Source organism: Denticeps clupeoides, chromosome 2 (genome assembly GCF_900700375.1).
Source record: "Denticeps clupeoides chromosome 2, fDenClu1.1, whole genome shotgun sequence".
Lineage (NCBI taxonomy): Eukaryota > Metazoa > Chordata > Actinopteri > Clupeiformes > Denticipitidae > Denticeps > Denticeps clupeoides.
The window spans coordinates 10,292,860-10,313,309 of NC_041708.1; the positions used below are offsets into that span (position 1 = coordinate 10,292,860).

At 40.3% G+C, this 20,450-nt stretch overlaps 2 protein-coding genes across 5 annotated transcripts in view; one reads left to right on the forward strand and one right to left on the reverse strand.

The window, feature by feature from the left end:
* LOC114782350 (CASK interacting protein 2) overlaps positions 1-15,498 on the forward strand; it is a 59,329-nt gene extending 43,831 nt beyond the window's left edge. For 2 of the 3 annotated variants that reach the window (XM_028968254.1, XM_028968255.1), the window contains 12 exons: positions 2,121-2,238; positions 5,365-5,547; positions 5,823-5,888; positions 6,756-6,889; positions 7,532-7,592; positions 9,003-9,091; positions 9,263-9,373; positions 9,462-9,563; positions 9,904-10,042; positions 10,155-12,338; positions 12,427-12,667; positions 13,218-15,498. In XM_028968254.1, the coding sequence (XP_028824087.1) occupies positions 2,121-2,238; positions 5,365-5,547; positions 5,823-5,888; positions 6,756-6,889; positions 7,532-7,592; positions 9,003-9,091; positions 9,263-9,373; positions 9,462-9,563; positions 9,904-10,042; positions 10,155-12,338; positions 12,427-12,667; positions 13,218-13,314 (3,525 nt within the window). In that variant the 3' untranslated portion in view covers positions 13,315-15,498. The remainder of the gene's footprint in view (positions 1-2,120; positions 2,239-5,364; positions 5,548-5,822; positions 5,889-6,755; positions 6,890-7,531; positions 7,593-9,002; positions 9,092-9,262; positions 9,374-9,461; positions 9,564-9,903; positions 10,043-10,154; positions 12,339-12,426; positions 12,668-13,217) is intronic. The other variant, XM_028968256.1, reaches the window with a different exon arrangement.
* Positions 15,499-15,847: 349 nt separating this feature from the next.
* nme2a (NME/NM23 nucleoside diphosphate kinase 2a) lies at positions 15,848-20,035 on the reverse strand. Of its 2 annotated transcripts, none has more exons than XM_028964786.1 (5): positions 19,907-20,035; positions 18,888-19,020; positions 16,584-16,685; positions 16,370-16,482; positions 15,848-16,206 (listed from the first exon to the last, which is right to left on the reverse strand). In XM_028964786.1, the coding sequence occupies exons 2-5, from the start codon at positions 19,014-19,016 to the stop codon at positions 16,092-16,094; spliced, it is 459 nt and encodes a 152-aa protein (XP_028820619.1). In that variant the 5' UTR covers positions 19,017-19,020; positions 19,907-20,035; the 3' UTR covers positions 15,848-16,091. The 2 variants fall into 2 exon arrangements, with proteins under 2 accessions (XP_028820619.1, XP_028820612.1); XM_028964779.1 differs by lacking the exon at positions 19,907-20,035 and adding an exon at positions 19,120-19,861.
* Between the last annotated feature and the right edge of the window lie 415 nt (positions 20,036-20,450).

Below are 20,450 nucleotides of genomic sequence, written 5' to 3' on the forward strand. Positions count from 1 at the left end.
TCAACTGACAATCACCAGGCATCCTGCAGCACAGCACACAAACACACACCAAAACACCAGGAAGTAACAGCCAACGGAAACGATCAGGGCAGATTTATACAGGCAGACACAGGTGAAAACAATCAGGAAACATAACCCACAACAAACATGAAACTCTGGTTCAAATCCCGAATCTGGAGTGGCCCCTTCCAGATTGGATCCTGAAAATTATTGTCATGACCACTGTTCCAGCGACAGCAACTGGAGACAGCGACCTGGGCAATGGTAGTAAGTGGGGTTTGAACCTGTGTCTTCTGGTTCGTAGGAGAGTGTTAGCTACTAGGCTATTGAACATAACTAAATTCTCTCAGCCAGTCAAAATGCTGCTTTGCAACTAACTGGTGCAAGTTGGTGCAAGACAAAACAAGTCCCCCGCCAGCACGTTGTTTTGATCCTGTCTGCACTTTACCTCCCACCAGACATGCAAACCACATGTTATTATATATTTTTTCTTTTCATTTTACTTCTCTCTTCGGCTTGGGGTGTTTTTCACCCCAACACACTTCACTGCGGTGAACTCCATGTGCTGTGAAAAAAAGGGCCTGAAGGCATATCACAATATCACCCAACACAATAGTGTTCACACCCTGTCTGTATTTCTCTGTCTGGCATTACTGACACTGGAGGGCCCTGTGTAGTTAAAGGGAATGATGGGAATTTCAAAATACTGCTATGAACTAATATTAGTTGTTCCCATACATTTCCACACCTAGGCCACAGGTTTCTGCCATGTTTAGCAAGTCCTGCACTTAGTTTGAAAATAGCATTCATAGGTTGAAAGATGCAAGTGTGCAAACATGATTATTGATTACCTATATAAAAATATAAAAAAATAATATAGAGTTATGTTATTAATTTTGTTGCCAACACCTGTAAACATGTCCACTGTAAGTATTATAAATGAGCCTTTTGAGTGTGGGTTCTGATTGGCCAGAGTAAATTTGGCTGCATATATCCTTTCTGCATATATCTCTTTCTCTTGCATATTTAAATCTTAAATGATCTTGAGACCTGATTTTTGAAGCAGTTAAAATTTCTGGGTGCAAAATTTACATTTACATTTACAGCATTTACGCCCTTATCCAGAGCGACTTACAATCTGTAGTTACAGGGACAGTCCCCCTGGAACAATTTAGGATTGAGTGTCTTGCTCAGGGACACAATAAGTGGGATTTGAACCTGGGTCTTCTGGTTCATAGGTGAGTGTGTTAACCACTAGGCTACTACCACCCACCAAGAGATTTGACATTAATTACTTGAAGGCTAAGTGTTTAAATATGCTTGCTGAAACTGTATTTACAGCTGAAATTCAAAACAGATGCCAGTTTAGAGATTCCAGATATTTCATGTGCTCCAATATTGTTAGGGTTTGTGTATCTTATTATTTTAAGTTGTATTACAAGCCATATTAGTATATTGATAACAACATAAATACTCTCACTGTTGTTATTATCTGTTTTTTGTAAATTTTTTTTGTGTCTGAAATGAGTTTGCACATTTTTTCTGATTCTGTTGCATCAGGCAATTGCAGTGGAGTGCAGAGCGAGTATTTTAAGGAAATCAATTCCAGTTTGGAATCGCGGACTTGGCAGAAGTGTGTTCACACTTCTCATTTTCTTTTAAACTCTGCATGCATGATTCTGCTCTGGGGTTAACCCTTTCCATCCAAATCTCCCTCTTTCTCTTTTTTTCCCTCCCTTGCTACCTCTGATTTGCTCCCCGTCTCACTCATGCACAAACACATATACCCTGACCTGCCTGGAATGTTAATAGGTGTCCTTCTATTGCACACCAGGCTACACAGAACAAACTCTGGCCCACATATGTAGTAAAGTGTAGAATATGGTAAAAATATTGGAAGACATGGTAAATTTCAAATATGGAAACTAAATGCATATGCATTTTAATATAAATTTGTTTTGCAGAACACAGCAAATTTCTCCAAATGGATAATAGGTAGTTTCTTTAGAACCCAGAACCCCAGATTATAACGTTACATGGTTGCCATCTGGTGTCTCTTAATGGTATTAAACAAAGATGATCTCATATTATGTAAGATTCAATCAATCAAATCTTTGCAGGTCTTGGAACAGCACATAGATGGAAGGTGGAAGGGCCACATCCATGACATCCGGAGTGACACCGACCGTGTGGGCTACTTCCCACCCTCTATTGTTGAAATTGTGAGCCGACGGTCAGGTAAGCTGGAGTTAATGGAAGGACACCACAGAATTTTAAACTCTGGACTGTAAATATTTTAATCGGATCTAGTTATGGTAATGCAGAGTAATGAGACTGCAGAGTAATGAGACTTTTTGTCAAGCAAGACCGCATCTCCAGTCATTAGCATGTCCTACAAACAGACTTCATTACTCAGTGTAAAGCTGCATGTAGGGGGCTTCCTATTTCTTGCTGTAATATCCCAATATTATTAAAGCCTCGGTGTGTATCCAATTTTTGTTATTTTGATGTTTTCATAATTAAAATGGATGTCCTGGAACTTTCCATGCTGAAATGGAAAAAAAAACGTTGTTCTCTCACTTTGGGTTATTTGTGACATTAAGTCCACTGATGAATGATGTTTTTTCTAACAGTCACACACACAAACACACTCATACACAGTAATAGGATTAAGCGGCACATATTGGAGCTGTCGGATCAGCTCTAAGACTCTGAGCTCATACAGAAGGAATGAAGCCAGAGCCCCAGGAGTTATAGCGATGAAAAAATAAAAACTGTGCTAATTCACCGAGTCAGTGGCCTGCCGCTGCCGTACAATGAAAGTTCTCCCTGAGCGCTAACGTCTATAGCTCTGCTCTGGAAGACGGTAATGAGAAACTTTCTCAAAGACCTTAAAAAGGATTCATACATAGATATTTTACATGAGAACTGCATATGAAAATAGGAAATACATTGCATCCGGAAAGTATTCATAGTGCATGACTTTTTCCACATTCCAAAATTCCAAAATTTTCCACATTCCAAAATTGATTAAATATAAATTTTGTCCTCAATTCTATGCACAGCATCCCATAATGACAATGTGAAAAAAATTACTTGCTAATTTATTAAAAACAAAAATATGGAGAAATCCCATATTTATAAGTATTCACAGCCTTTGCTCAATACAACAACAACATTTATTTCTTCCAGCCCAAAATAACATACAGCATGTCTCAATGGGCTTTTTTACAGGCCCTACACTTGACCCTCCTGCACACAAGGAAAAACTCCACTAAAAACCCCTAGGAGAGAGGAAAAAAGAATGGAAGAAACACTGGGAATGAGTGATAAAGAGAGGGACCCCCTTCCAGGGTATAGATAGCCTGCAATTGATATCCAGTGTCATGGTCTACACTGCATGTCCACTATAATGCTACTGGTCCATTTCAAGATCCCTGAGACTTTAGCGGTTGTGGCTGTGATGACCCTCTGGTACATTTCATGTTGGGTTGTTTTGTCAGCAGCTCATTGCCAGGGACCAGGATCCCTCTGGTGGTCTCTTCATTGGACTCTGGAGGTGGTCTGTGTGCTTGATTTAGTGCCTCAGACAGAACAAACAGAAGTCAAAGTGAAGTGATTGTCATTGTGATACACTGCAGCAAAGCACACGGTGACTCAACGAAATGTGTCCCCTGCTTTTAACCCATAGTGAGCAGTGGGCAGCCATGACAGGTGCCCGGGGAGCAGTGTGTGGGGACGGTGCTAAGCTCAGTGGCACCTCAGTGCCACCTTGGCGGCTCGGGAAAGAGGAACCGTTATTTGTGATGCACAAATATTTATGCACCAGCAAATTTTTGTTTCTCATGGTCTGAGAGTCCTTCAGGTGCCTCCAGGCGGGCTGCCATGTGCTTTTTACTAAGGAGTGGCTTCTGTCTGGTCACTCTGCTGTTTGCGGCAGTCCACATATCAGGCCTAGACATGGTTGTCCTTGTAGGTTTTCCTCAGTCCACAGAGGACCTCTGGAGCTTTATCAAAGTGAACCTTTTCCCCCCGGTCGTCCAGTTTAGGTGGCCAGCCAGCTCTAAGAAGATTCCTGGAGGTTTTAAACTTTTTCCAGTTATGGATGTTGGAGGCCCCTGTGCTCACTGGCACTTTCAAAGCAGCAGTAATTTTTCTGTAACCTTCCCGATATTTGTGCCTCGAGACCATCCTATCTCAGAGGTCTACAGACAATTCCTTTGACTTCATGCTTGGTTTGTGCTCTGACTTGAACTGTCAACTGTGGGACATTATATAGACTGATGTGTGTCTTTCCAAATTATGTCCAATCATCAGTTTTCTCCACAGGTGGACATTAAGCTGCTGAAACATCTCAAGGATGATCAGGGGAAACAGGAGGCACTTCAGCTCAATTTTGTTTCATGACAAAGGCTGTTAGTACTTAAGTACATGTGCGTTCTCATTTTTTTTAATTATAAATTTGCCCTTATACTTACAATCAGTAGTTACAAGGACAGTCCATCTGCAGAAATGTCTTGCTCAGGGACACAATGGTAATAAGTGGGATTTGAACTATCTTCTGATAGCGAGCACTAGACTACTACAACCCTTACAGCATTCTACAGTATAATACAATATATCATAGTGTTGCATAACACAAATGACCATGTACACTAAAGCGTTAAAATTCATAGTACATACATTTAACATGGTACATTTTAACAGTTTAGATTATTTTAGGAATGTGTTTTTGTCTAAGCATTGACTAAACATTACCTATGCAAATTGGTATGTCATTATGTGGAGTAAACTGGTTTAATCAACTTGGTGAAATGAGAGGAAAAAAGTTAAAAATAAAAAGTGAAATGTTTTTACTTGTTCTACACCGTTCTTGTTGACATTTTATACATTCTGTGTTATTGAAAAAGCACCCTTTTTATGTACTGCATTCAGTATTTGGTATTTTGTCCAAGCCAGTACAATAGAAACCCTCAAAACTGTCATTAAAATGTTTAATAAATATAAGTTTACTTATATTATTATTACTGTACTATTTCATTTTGCAAAGCGGTAGTTTTTACTTCATTCATTTCACTAGTTAAGCGCTTATTGTCTACATGCTTTGTTTGCCTCAAATGTGATTCTTGCACTGCACGTGTCCCATGTTTGTACTTTATGTAGCCTGGTTTGTAGATGTCACACGTACACTTTATGTTAGTATGTAACTTTGTTTAAATGTTACATGTAGCACCAGGTTTGGGAGAAACGTTGTTTCGTTTCACTATGTACTTGTCTAAAATGTATGTATCTGACCAATTCCAACCAATCCTCACTTGAACTTGAACTTAAGTGGCTTTGTTTTTCACTGATTTTCACATCTAGATGGCACCCTCTCCAGACAGGCTTCTCTGCCCACCCCACGTCAGCACTACCTGTCCCAAGTCCCTCCCCTTCCTGTCTGCAGTCCCAGCCATGCCCCTCAGACGGACGATGCCTATGTTCTTTACGCACCGCCAATTCATTCTTCCATTCCTCCTACCAGAGGACCAGCAGAGGAGCACAAAGGTATACTGATAAATATTACAATTCAATTTAATTCTAACTGTTTAAATTACAGGTCCCCCCCACCTCCCCCTCTGTATTTTATATAATACAATATAATATAATTATGGAAGCTCAATTGGCAGTCAAAGGTGACCTTTCTGTGACACTGTGACAGAACATCCACAAATGAGTCCGGAGGGCTGAATGCAGTCATTTTGCTGCCAGTCATTCTCCAAATTGTGCGCTTTGATCAGATTTATTCCAGATTTATTCCATGATCACCCCGTGTTTGTTAGGTTCTACTCTCATCTCACCACCCAAGGACCCTGGGGACATTTGGGTCCTCAGACAATCATCCGATGGTAAGAGTTCGTTGCCATCCCCAAACCTGACCCCCAAAAGCAACCAGCGCCTGCAAGGCAACAATATCCCCTGCACCCAGGCTTCCCTCACCCTGTTACCATGGTTACAAGCTTTTGTGGTTTACCTGATATCCCAGGCTGTAGAACTGTAGGTGTGCTCCTACCTGCATTTTAAACTTGTTTGTATTTATTTGCACCGTATTGGCCCAAGTAAAAGATGACCCCATCTTAAGAGACACATAATGATTACAAAAATCTCATTATGAAACATTTACATTTAAGGCATTTGGCAGATGCCCTTATCCAGAGCGACTTACAACGTGCTTTCAAGTTATCATCGATGAAGTGATCATTTCCGGTTCATTAGGACCCCAACTATGAATACAACCTTTTTATTCCCTCTGTTGTAGATTCTGTACACAAGTTCAACAATAAGAACATGTGAACTAGTAGTATAATATGTAAGGTAACATCACTTTTTCACATCTATTTCAATAAAAATAGTCTTATATTTTGGCCAATATGGTGTTTGTGTCTCTTTACTGTGTCACACCCCTCAAAAATAGCCCTAACACCACTATTAGCATTTCCTAGAACTACAGTCCACACCCCAGTCCGGTGTTTGGCAGCCCACTGTCTGATCATGACTTGTTTGGCAAAAAGGTTTCTCCTTCAGATTGAGTGGGATGCTGACTGCAAGAAAATAATATTTATATTGTCCTTGATGTGGCTCACTCTGTCTTTTAATGCAGCGCTAATAGTATTGAATGTTTCTACTATAAATTACAATTATCATATTTAGGGCCATCTACAGGTTTGTGTAGACTGCAAATAAAAGATGACAATTTCTCATATTCCTTCTCTCAGCCGGAGACAGAAGCAGCGTTGGAAGTGTGGGAAGTGTCGGCAGCACACGGAGTGCAGGCAGCGGGCAGAGCGCCGAATGCAGCTATGGCCACAGTAGCCTTCCTCCGCCCACAACAGTCCATGACTGTAACAAGGTGGGTCACAGTCAATAGAAATCTACGATACATGTGAGATAGAGAGAGAGAGAGAGAGAGAGAGAGAGAGAGAGAAGGGCACATATTACCTATAAGTTAATGGTTGATGTTACAGAGTATCTAGAACTGCCACAGCAAATGTGACCTTTAAAATGTGAAAAGCACAAATCTCATTGCACTTAAACCTGATTGTATATCTTTTTTTATGGTGCTTTTATAATGTTTGAAAGAAAGTGAAGTGATTGTCACATGTGATACACAGCAGCACAGCACACGGTGCACACAGTGAAATTTGTCCTCTGCATTTAACCCATCACCCTGAGTGAGCAGTGGGCAGCCATGACATGCGCCCGGGGAGCAGTGTGTGGTGACAGTGCTTTGCTCAGTGGCACCTTGGCAGATCGGGATTCGAACCGGCAACCTTGTGATTACGGGGCCGCTTCCTTAACCGCTAGGCCACCACTGCCTGTGTTGTTTTATACTGGGTCTGAATAGTTATGCATGGTTACCCCATATGTTCCTTATTTCAGACATGGCCAGCAGTCACCTCTCACCTTTCTGCCCTTAATGCAGCAACTTGAATGCAACTCTTTTCCACTGTAGTCCATTGACTGTGTTTTCTTTTTTTTTAAATCCTTGTAGATGTCGCCCTCTACTGGAGATCCTGTGGAACAGTACAGTAGTGTCCAAGATCCTCTGCCATGTGAGTCTGTCATACCAACCTAATCTCACCCTGAATCAACATGAGAGATTTATGGTTACTTTTATGGTCTTTATTGTGCAAAATAGTTTTAATTTGAAAAAGTAGCAAATAAAAAAACAGCAAAAAAAAACAACAACAAAAAAAATATTTATGCATTTGCTTTTGCAAAGCCAGCATGCAGATGCTTGGAATAGTGAAACACAGGCCGGTGGGAATAGGCCTGAACACCCTGTCTGAACAACACTGGGTTGGCATTTAGCGAAGCTTACCCTAAGCTAATGAGGTTAGCTCTTAGCTCATCTGGCTTCTTCCCAAAGCAGGCCTGAACATTACAGACAGACTTTTTACTTTACTTTACCCCCTGCTCCAGCTGTGGATTTCATCATTAGGATATTCATGTCCTAAAGGAAAATGATTTTTAAAAAGGGAGTTCACAGGAAAAATGTAGACTGGAACAAACACAGCCTGGAGGCACATTTTTCGACTGTAGCCTTTAATGCCAGGAATGGATAAAGAGAAGCATGTTCTTTGTGTTCTCACCTGTTTGGAAACGCTACAAGCAACTGAGTCGAGGAAGCCATAGGAGAAATGAGAAAAATAATAGTAAAAAAAGTTACTTCATAACAGAAAAGCTAATAAACAATGAGCCCAAAAAATCCATCTGAATAGAATTTGTTTTGCTGGAAAAAAAGAAAGGAGGATGAAATGAGGGAAAAGGCTCTACTGTCTTGAGTCAAGTTCCAGTCATATACAGACACACACATATCTGTTAATATGTGCACCTTTTCAAAGTGAGAGTGCTAAAAGGGAAGAATATATTTTAGTCAATTCTTGAAACCTTAATCTAGTCCTACCAGTGACCTGAAATAGGCATGAGCTCCAGAGAGGTCCTGGCAATTTTGATCCATCGTGGTAAGATAAAACTATGAGGGATATTGTTATTGTTGGTTGTCATTATTATTATTAGTAGTGTTACGTGAGATATATTTTGTCTTTACATATCAGTATATCTAATATTTTTATGTAGTGGTCACTACCTGTGGGGTCCGTGTCTAACGAAAAACATAATTTTATAAATACTAAAAAAAAGTGTTTGCCCAAATTTGTTTGTGTTGCCAGATATATATAATATACAGTACAGGCCAAAGGTTTGGACACACCTTCTCATTCAATGTGTCTGGGTAGAGCTTAATGATCATATGATGATAGTAATAAATAGATTACAATCTACATTTTTTAGTTACAGAAAGTAAAATATCATGACTTGGTAAATGTTCTAATGGTAGCATGCATGTACCAGACCAGACATGCTTAAATTAATAATTAACAAAAGTTTTATTTTTTTTAAAAACTTTTTTAAAACTTTTAAGAAGCCCTATAAAGTGTTGATCACATATCCTGTTCTGACAGCTCACCGACAGGTTCTCAATACCACCAGAGGAAAAGAGCAGAGCCCTCCTCCTCACCACATCTATCCAGAGAAGTTTATGGAGGGAAGGGTAAGATTTGGGGTGGTAATAAAATATTGATATTATTGATAAATAATATGTCTGAGGAATTGATGCCTTCGTTGACATGTTAATTTAATGCCTGTAAATTCCCCATTCGTTCAGCTGGGCATGTGATAAATGTCATCTGGAATTAAAAAAAAAATTTTAATTATGTGGCAGGACACAGAGGCCATCTACATGTGGCTCCGGGAGTTTCAGTTGGAGAACTATACCACCAACTTCCTCAAAGCTGGCTATGACATACCTACAATTAGCCGAATGACTCCAGAGGTTTGATCTAATTATCTGTACATGTGTTTTATAATGAACATGAGCAATGCCTAAAGGCTGTGTATGTATGCCACCTTTTGCATTCCAGGACTTGACAGCCATTGGGGTGACAAAGCCAGGTCACCGGAAGAAAATCTCCACTGAAATTGCAAACCTGAGTATTCCAGAGTGGCTTCCAGACTACATTCCTGTAAGAGATGCCACAGTAGAACACCACATATTAATATATACACATATAAAACTGCGCCACCATGAGGAGACAGTTACAAGACTATTGCTCACTTAGGTTTATACACAACACTTGTCATGTAAAACTTCATAAATAATGGTGTACTCATAATAATTAACAACCTTGACCATTGTAGGGTGGTAGTAGCCTAGTGGGTAGCAAACTCGCCTATGAACCAGAAGACCCAGGTTCAAATCCCACTTACTACCATTGTGTCCCATGTAGAACATTTGCATTTTCTAACTTTGAACTAAATTGGTTCAAGAATCAAACTGAGCTTAATATCTCTCCAATGTTGCAGTCTGACATAGGCGAGTGGCTCAGTGCTATCGGACTGCCTCAGTACCAGAAAACTCTTGCTGAGAATGGCTATGACTCTGTCAGTATTGTACAAGATGTTACTTGGGAAGACCTTCAGGAAATTGGCATTAACAAGCTTGGTGAGAACGGACTATGACCACATTTTGTTAATAGAGAATCAACATATCTCTAGAACTTTATGCACTGTTAATGTTCATAATGTTCTGTCTTAATTAAAATTAAAACACCCAGGCCACCAGAAGAAACTAATGTTGGCTGTGAAGAAGCTCTGTGATGTCCACAAAGCCCAGCGGACTCAGATGGAGAGACAGAGCACACTACAGCGCCAGAGACCCCAACCTGTCCTGGAGTTAGTGGCCATCGAGCCTCCTGAAAATGCTGATTGTCCCCCTACTTCTTCCCCCTTCATCTCGAAGATGTCCACGTTCCAGGACAGTGAGCTGAGCACAGAGCTACAGAAGGCCATTTCCAGTGGCAGCTACAGTACCCCTTGCCAGTCAGGCCTGTCCCTAAGTCAGGAGAGCATAGGAACACGCTCTCGGGGATCTGGTAGATCTCAAGACCCTTTCCAGGCATCAAGCACTCCTCCACATAGCAGATCCGAGGAGAGTCTCGGTTCCACTGACACAAACTCAGGCAAGGATTACTGTTTGGACCCCTGGGAGCCTGCAATGGCCCCTTCTAGGCCAATGGTGCCACAGGTCCAGGTGATGCAACCTCCAGTTAGATCCTCACAAACCCTCAGCTCACCTGTCACTCCAAACAGAAGCTCATGCTTTGCCTATTCAGCAGCCCTCTCCAAGCCACAGTCCCAATTCGGGTCACCACATGGCTCACCAACAAGGAGAGGGTTCAACTATCTGCAGCCCCAAACAGGGAGCTCCAGTGCTAAGGCACCCAATGCCACTACAGATCCATTCAAAACAAGGAAACGTACACAGAGTCTGACTCGCTATGCTCTGTCAGATGGGGAGGGTGAAGAGGAAGAAGAAGCGCCTACAGTGCCATCGGGAGCATTAGCATCATATGCCACTCTTACTCGGAGACCCCACCGAGGCCAGCTGTCCCTTAACGCATCTACTTCACAGACTGTGGTGACAAGGTCACACAACGTGGGTCGCAGTCATTCATTCGCTGTACGTGGCCGTAAGAAAGGCCCACCTCCTCCACCACCCAAACGAATGAGCTCTGCCCCAGGTGGAGTGAGTGGTAGTGTTACAGATGGAGGTTGTGGAGGACCTGGAGGTGGAGGAGTAGAGACAGTGAGTATGGGCAGTGTTAAGAGCATTGCAGCATTACTAGAGAGCAGCACAGGAAGCTCAGTCAAGTCTTTCAACTTTAGCCCAACACAAGGTTCCAACCAGACCACAGTTTACAGTCCAACAAAAAGCTCCAACCAATCCACCAACTACAGCCTGACCAGCAACATCAAACAGATGTCCAACTTTAGCCCAACCAAAACAACCAACCAGACATCTAACTTAAGCCCACCAAAGACCAAAAACCGGATGTTTAGCCCGACCAAGACTGACAAATACAGCCCAACCAAGAAGTGTATCCAGACCTCCAACCACAGTCCAAGCAGGACCACCAACCAGCCCTCCAACTACAGCCCCACCATGACTGATAACTACAGCCCAAACAAGATCTCCAATGAGACTTCCAACTACAGTCCTCCTAAGACTGCCAAGCAGTCCTCTAACTTTGGCCCAAAGATCTCCAATAACTCTACCATGGCTGTGAACCAGTGCTCTAACTTAAACTCAACCAAGAGCTCCAATAAGACATGCAACTTTAGCCCAACTAAGACACACATCATTAACTCTGTTCCAGTGAGAACCTCTAATCCCAGCACAACAAAACACATCAACAATATACACAGAAGTAGTACCTCAGCTCATCCATCATTGTCTGACAATCTTGGATTCAGATTAATTCAAGGAGAGGCATGGGAAGGAGATGACCAACAGACTGGTGAAGGTCTAGTGCAATATGGTATGCAAGTTTTACAAACATCTGTTCCTCAGAATGGCTTAAGTGAATCAATCCCCTTTGCAGAGGATGGAAACCTGACTATCAAACAAAGACCAAAAGCCACAGGGGCCAAGGCTCAACCAAAAGCTGAACACAAATCATCCATACCTCTAGCCAAGACCTCCAACTCATCTCTGGAATTGCCTGAGTTCAACCTGAAAGAGTCTGATACAGTGAAGAGACGACACAAGCCCAAAGAGAAAAATCCACAAATCAATGGGCCAGGCGCCCTCACGCACACATATGACTGGACTGTTCGGAGCACTGAGGACGAGAACCTAAGAGCAAAACCACTGAAACCACTTATGTCTCCCAAACCAGACATCTCACCACAGACATCTCCTTCTAATATTTTCCAGCACTCTGGCACACCAGTCAGAGGTAATAATGCCCATGTGTTCCTGAATATCACTATATATCATTTAGTGTCTTGGCTTGTAGCTTTTATATTTTGTTCCCTTTTTTACAGAAACATCATGTCCAAGCAGGATGTTCACAGTGGTTCAAAGTCTGGCCTTTACAACACTGTCACCAGACAGTCCTCCTGCTTCACTGATTCCACAGAGGCTTGGGAGGATAGAGCATTCTCTTTCCCCAAGAGATGAGCCAGATCTGCTGGTCCAGCAACGTCTGGAGGAGACCAGCACTTCACTTGAGGCTGCACTGAAGGTGGTGGAGAGAAAGCTAGCAAAGAAAGATCTAACGGACAGGTAAAAGCTTCATACACAAGTAAATTGCAATGAAATATGGGATAGGTTATGGGATAGGTTCCAATTTGCATGTACAATGTAACACAGCTCACATCAACTTCGGTAGCTAGTAATCCATTGTCCAGTTTCTTCCATGGTATTTGAAAAATCTTAGCTACAACCCTGGCTGATGGCATATTTCTTCCCTCAAAGCTAATGTGGAATCATTCAAGTTAGCACCTAACATTTTCAGTTCTATTCCAAGTAACTCAACAGTGCATGCAATATTTGAATTGACAGAAACTGAACTAGTTGGCGCATTACTGTAAGGCGGTACTTCTACTTTAATTTAATTTTGGACCATGGCAAAGCTGCCATACCTTATTGATTATATTGGACCTACAGTTTCCCTGTTTCCCTACAGTTAAACCTGTTTTATGTATTGTCGGTTAGTGTATTGGTTATTGGTTCATGATATAAGATTCTTTTCCATCTGTGCTTTCTATGCTGATTTACTTCCTGCTTTATTTCATTGTTGAACCTCATCAGCATTCCTCTCATTTGATCACAGTAACATGAACATGGTGAAGTCAGCAGGGAACATTCTGGATGACATTGGAAACATGTTTGACGACCTTGCGGACCAGCTTGATGCAATGTTGGACTAACCACGCGGTTCACATACACCAACAATTTATGTGGGTACTTGACTGAAAAAAAATGGTTCTGTTAAGTTTATAATCTGTTTGCTTAGACCTGGCTAAATAAAGTGTTAGTCCAAGTCAAAATCTTGACTTTGAGGTATACAAACCAGATAACAAACCATGCAGAGTGGAAAACTACAGAAAAAGATTATCTAATATATCATTTTTTAAGATATAATAATTTTAATACAATTAACTATTGGCACTTACTACATATGTCAATTTCTTTCTTCTTTCTTTAATTTCCAACCAAAGAATACCTTTACACATATTTTATGCTTTATTAGTAATTACTGAATCAGAAATATGTCTATGGTGCTGACTCCTTAAGGGTTATGGGGCTTTTTGGTTGATTCTGAATCAACACACACAAGGTCACACAGTTAAAAATATTGCATTATGATAATTAAGGAGGGCAACTCATAATTTTGGAGAGTTTCTTTCAATGGGTCCATGTAATTTCAAAGCTCAAGTGTTTACATCAGCTCTGGTTGTCAACTGAAACTTTCAACACCTCCACTTTTGAAACAAGAGTAGTCCGTAGACAGCAACCCTTGCAGTTCTTATATAGAGGTCCTTAGTTCGATTGGGTAATTGTTACTAAAGTGCACTGAACAGCATTTATAATAGCTGCTTATTCAGATGAGTTCATAATTAGGTGAATAATGAACAAAACTGGGTATGTTAGAGGAGGGTGAGAAGGATCGAGATCTCAGAGCTGTTATTTTTGTTTCTGCTCTAAGTACACTATAAGTTTTTAAGGAAATGATACACTGCTCCTTCCTAATTGTATTCACAAGACAACATTAGAAATGCCCTCCAATTGTACCAGCTTAATAAAAATATTACTTCTGCATCCTCTGCAGCTATCTTTGGAAATAATTTGTGCTCAAACCATCCCAGTAGCTTTTTATACATATGTAAACTGAATGTCAATTCATTAAAGACACTCCTGATATAATTTGAGCCTTTGTGGCTAAAAACAAGAGAGAGATTTTTGAAAAAAAAACCCACATAAGTTGGTGTGTGACATCTCAAGAGAAGCCGTCAGAGCAGACTCACTGGGAGGAGCCCATCCACCTCGTTTAAAACTGAGGACAGATTGGCTCTGGGGGAGACAAGCAGGAAGGTTAGAGGAGAAGAGGGAAAAAAGCATGTATGATGTGTGTTAAAGATACTCGTCTCCAGAACAACAAATGCATTTTTGGGAAGTCCAAATAAAAAAGCACTATTTATAAATAAAAAGCACAATTTTAGTAATTATTAGTAATTATTGTAATTACTGTTAGCTACAATCAGCATGTGGCTGGGTGAAAATTAAAACCATGCAGTGCCATTAGGTTAATGCTATTAACTCATTAATCATATGAATCACTCAATTAATTAAATCTCTTAGCTTTTATCAATAATACTGAATAACAGCCCTGATTTTTTTTTTTTTTTTTTTATATAATTATGTATTTATATTTTGTTATTTGTCATGCATGTATGTTGCCTGCTTGCTTCGGGTCCAGGTAATTTCTTTTATATTTTATATCTTTTGAACTATTCTGTTTTAGTTTTATATAAATTACCACCTCTGTGGAGACAAGGAAAAAAATAATTTCCTCTTGTTAAAAGACTAAATGTAGCCTCTTGTTTTTTTGCACGTTGTATCATAGTAAAATAGTTTTTTATTGGGATACAGTCCAGGATTTTTATTTTTTTTTAATGAAATTTACTTTGAGATTATCACCATTGGTGCTGTTAAGGCACGAGTGCACTAATGTCTGTCTGAGTTCATTTCAGCCAGTAAGCACTGCTGTGGTTTCATGGCCACTCGGAGGTAACAAAAGCCCAGTATGCGAGTTAAAAACATATTGCTCCGAAGCTCCGAAACTCCAGACATGAACACTATTAAAACAAGGTAAATGAGCAAAGAGTATTATAGGAGATCAGGGTCATAAATGTAATTTTCACACACTGGTATACTATTAACCACTAAACTGTTTGTACATAATAATGACTGTGGTGCTTTTTTAAGAATGCCTTTGTAATAAATTGTGAATTGATTATGTGTGTATGCATAACCATCCTGGAATGGGGCATCCATTGGAGGCTTGAGTGTGTGTGATTGCTAAATATGAGACTGGCTGTAACAAAGTGAATTAAACAAGTTATGAGTAAAAAAAATTTTTGCATATAAATGTGCGTTATTTATGAACATTTTTAAATAAATGAGTAGAATTGAGACTTTTTCAAATAAATTAGTGAAATTGATACATCATGCACAGTTTTACTGCTGTAAACTGGACATATTTGGGAAAGACATTTTTAAAGCTTTTGTCTACCTTTATGCCCATCCATGTTTAATCAAGATTCATATTAATTTGTCAAAGTTTATTTCACACTTGAACACAGTGAATACACACCTCTGCATCACTGTAATTGAACACTGTATTGTATCAGTTTTACACACTGATTTGAGTTGGGATTATATGAAAGTATGAAATGAAAGTGGGATCAAAAAAATTTATTTATTACAGTATGAGGACAAAATACGCAACAGGGTTGTATCAGGATAACATTTATAAGAAATACTGTGACCATAAACAGGAAAACATGAACAAGTGCTACAAAGAACCCCAATATGTATATTACATTGACTGCAAAATGTTATAATTACACAGGAACATTAATATGTACCAATAAAAAAAACACACTTGGAGAAGGCGACGATGTCAGTGCTCGGCTCCCCTTGCCTAATAAAGCCAGTCATGGTCACATCTAGTGTAGGTCACCAGCTCCTCTGGCTTAAACCACAGGCTGATCTCCGCGTTGGCACTTTCTACTGCATCGCTGCCATGAATGATGTTCCTGGCAAGAAATGGACAGCGTTCGCTACGAGCTACTGTTCTGAGACCCAGTAAAGAAAACACTCAACAATAAAAGAACAGTAACCAGAAAACAGTAAAAAAAAAGTAAAAGATCACTTCATGTGTTCAAAGGCTTTGGAGAAATTATAGCAATAAATGTTCACCTGCCAACTTGGATGCAGAAGTCCCCACGGATGGTTCCCGGCTTTGAGTCAGCAGGATTTGTCTCCCCTAACATCACACGACCAGTCTTTATCACATTTAAACCTTCCCAAACCTGGCAAACACATTTTAAAAAAAAAAAAGAACAGAACTGTGAGGTTTTATTTATCCGAAACATGGTCCAGTCAGACAGGTGACTTAAAAAAGCGGTGTTACCATGGCAACGATAGGACCAGAGCGCATGTAGCTGACAAGCCCTGGGAAGAAAGGCCGGTCCTTCAGGTCAGCATAATGCTCCTTCAGCACATCTTCTGGGGCCTGCAAGAGATCATTTTCTCACAGTTTTTTGCCCTTTTTATGATAAAGGAGCAGCTCACACAGATGAAAAAAAGGAACAATTTTCAAGATTATTTTTGGAGAAAACAGTAAACATTTAAATTATACTAGGGATTAAATTGGGATGTTCTATGGTTGTCCACCTATTGATATCACAAGAGTATTACCCTGGGTGCCCCTTTAACCCACGCTTGGAACCGGCACAAACAAATAAACTGACATGTGCAACCCTACTGGCTGAGTGAACTACAGATAAAATTGATCAGCCACAGCATGATGCAATGGGAAAGAGCGCCAATGATCTGCTGTATAGTTTCATGCTGGGAAAGATGCAGTGTTTGCTCTCAAGGTGTTGATTGAGAAGGTCAGAAGGACCTACACTGTGGACTTGGCGAAAGCATGTGAAAGGGTGCTGTGGTTTTGGATGAGGAAATCATGCTTTGCAGAAAAGTATGTAAAAGTGGTGAATAATATGTACAAGGGTAGAATGACAGTGGTGAAGTCTGCAGTAGGAGAGACAGACGTGTTTAAGTTGGAGGTGTTTCTACACCTAAGAATCAGCTCTGAGCCCATTCTTGTTTGTTATGTTGATGGACAGGTTGACAGATGAGATCAGACAGGAGTCCCCATGGACTATGATGTCTGCATGTTTTCAGAAAATTGTGATCGGTTGCAAGAGTAGGGTGCAGGTGAAAGATACTGGGCAGAGGAAAACTCAGAATACATGTGTGTGAATGAGAGGGTGCATATTTGGGTCCATGGTAAGTGTGAAACAGACGTGAAGAAAAGAGTGGAATGAATGGAGTGGCAGTGGCAGGAGTCATTTGTGACAGGCACCTAGCCGCAAGATGAAAAGGAATGTTTACAAGACAGTTGTGAGGCTAGTGATATTATAAGGTTTCACGGTTGTCCGACATGGCGAGGGAAAGAGGACACATACGCAGAACATCATGAGACAGGGGATTTATTACACAAACACTGGAAAGGGTAATGTCACCCAACACAGACCTGAATGCAAACCAACACAAACAGGGCAACATTATACAGGCATACTGGTGAAACAAATTAGGAATAATAGTAATACAGGTCGAACATAATTCTCCGGTCCGAATCCCGGATTCAAGTGTATCCCTTTCCAGACTGGATCCTGACAAAAAGATACTTGAAAATGCAGACGGTTGCTTGAGGGTCGAACAATTTAAATTGCAACATACATGAGGTCATAATATCATAATATCATAAGGTTGTAAGTAAGAGCTGAATTTATTGAAGGCTAAACATCCTGATCGTCTCCTACCAATACAACCCTAACATCTCCATACCACACGAGTGTCAATTATGGCCTGGGATCTGCCACCAAACTTCAAGCCCTGTTCAAAAGAAGTCTCTGTAGGACCAATTCCTCTAAACACCCAGATGGTAACCAGGTAATGCAGCATAATTCAAGCAAGCCATCAAAACCCATTCACTGAAGATCAGGTCTACTGCATCTACATGCGTAATAATGCTGTGTGACTGCAATACGCAATAATATTGAAAAACTATGCATAAACCTTCTGCATGGCGTTTTTTGTAAACATAATATCATATGCATAAATACACTGTGAACCAGAGCCACTGGGTTAAGGTGCACTTCAGATGACCTAGAAGGGCTTTATTGGACCTGCAGCAACTCTGTGAGGATCAAGTCACCTAACTTGTCCAGATAAGAAGCACAGAAGCTTGGAATAGATTTTACACTAATCTACCAGGTGACTAGCCATTTACCCGGGTCAAGAGTGAGGTGATAGGTGCCCGACCTCTTTTTGAAATACAGTAGCCACACAGAGTGATTAGAAAGAGTTCTTCTTCTGAACAACTGCAGCTATCTTGCTCGTATTATAGCAGATGGCTGTAAGCATGGCCTTCGCCACACAGGTTTCAGTCAAGCCAATATTGAGCTGATGGCCATGTAGAAGGCCATAAGGTCAAATTAAAATAACATATGTAATATGGGATAAAATTATTGTAGGTACACATAATTTGAAGTACCAAGAGCATGCATGACGGGAATGTAAATATTCAAAAAGTTCTTCATTGACTTTTTGTTCTGATTTTGTTCATCAAAATGTGGCTCTTGGATCTAGACACAATATAGAACAACTGTTCTGCAAAGCGTATGCTTCATAAAAAAAGTGAACTCACGTGGAGGAGTTTGAGGCCGACAAGTTTAAATCCTTTTGCCTCAAACCGCCTGATGATCTCCCCTACAAGACCCCGCTGCACGCCGTCTGGTTTGATGGCAATGAACGTGCGCTCCTCGTTGCCAGACATTGCTCTGTGAGAAAAAAAAAAAAAAAAAAGCGAAAGCACCCTTAAGCCACCGAGTCAAGGTGGCGCACCCCAGAAAGACTCCAGAGTCAGCACTTGAACTTACGTCACGCTGCATTTGACACATTTGCCTTGAGGATTGCTGGGGGGCTTGAGTACAGAGCCCCCCGACCCCATCAAGCAAATCTCATGCGCTTTTATGCATGGAGAGCACCGCTCCTTCCTTCTGAGCTTGGCTTTCAGTAAACGTCTGCCTTGATCTGGCAGGGTCAGCAGATCTGCCCGTTCCTGCACAGCAGAGGCCACGACCGGCTCTCTGACTGTTAATTTCTTAATAGCCCTTCCTGTCACATCCTCCTTCAAGACAGGTGATTAGGGGAGGTCACAGTAATCCAATCACTAGAAAGCTGTATGCCTTACTCTTTATTCTTCCATCACAAGAAAGAACTGTGATAATCAATAACTAAATTATTAAGCAGTTGACCCAACATGTAGGCCTTGCCTGGATTACAATGCTAATATTTTTGTTTTGATCATTATAACTTAGACATGAATCAATAGTAAATAATTCAACAGACAGACAGACAGACATACAGATAGGTATATTATCTACACTGCAATATGTAAATAACAGCCACTCTGTAGCCATGATATATATCAGTGACATATATAATTGTCAGATTTGCCCATTCTATAGGTTTACAGAGCTTTTTTGTAAATCGATCACATCTTATTTTCATAAAATGTGATCATTCATAGCATGTTTTTCATAACAGGTTTGATTACCAATGACAGCACACACATTATTTTGGCCAAGAACTACTGAATAACGTAAGATGCACTTAATTTAATATGCAATAAGTCGAAGAAAATTGATTATAATTTCACTGTACCGTAATCAAGAGTTCTTCAAATAACGGCAAAAGGAACTGGACGATATCCACACAGAGAGTTTGTACATGTAATCTGGCATAATGGCACTAGAAGAGCACTTTATCCTAAGTAGGCGGGGAGTAGGCTAGCGGTAATGGCTTTTAAGCTCAATAAAGACCGAAGCAAAATCATTAATGCCTAACATTAACATTAAATAACATTACATAATCAATTAAAGATTTACATTGTTATTACAGGATTTTTATTCATTCTTCATTGAAAAAAAATAGCATGCATTCACAATTCTTACATAAAATATACATGCATATTTGACTATATCTTTGATTTGAATCTATATTTGTATATTTAGAAATATTCCATTATATCGTAAAACATTTTCAGTAAGTATGTCAGACAGCATATAATTGCATTACAGAACTGTTGCCATTCTGTAACCGGTCCATCTTTTGATGCACCACACCAGGTCGACTCCCTCAGCCTTCAGACTGTGCCAAACACATTAACCAGCTCTAATTGTATAACTCAAATGTGCCAAATACAGAC

Coding starts and splice junctions, on each gene's coding strand:
- nme2a (XM_028964779.1), bottom strand. CDS start 19,190: ATGGGGTCGGGGGGCTCTGTACTCAAGCCCCCCAGCAATCCTCAAGGC. Junction 16,686..18,887: donor TCGGCCTCAAACTCCTCCAC/GTGAGTTCACTT, acceptor GATCTCTTGCAG/GCCCCAGAAGATGTGCTGAA. Junction 16,483..16,583: donor CTGGTCCTATCGTTGCCATG/GTAACACCGCTT, acceptor TGTGTTTGCCAG/GTTTGGGAAGGTTTAAATGT.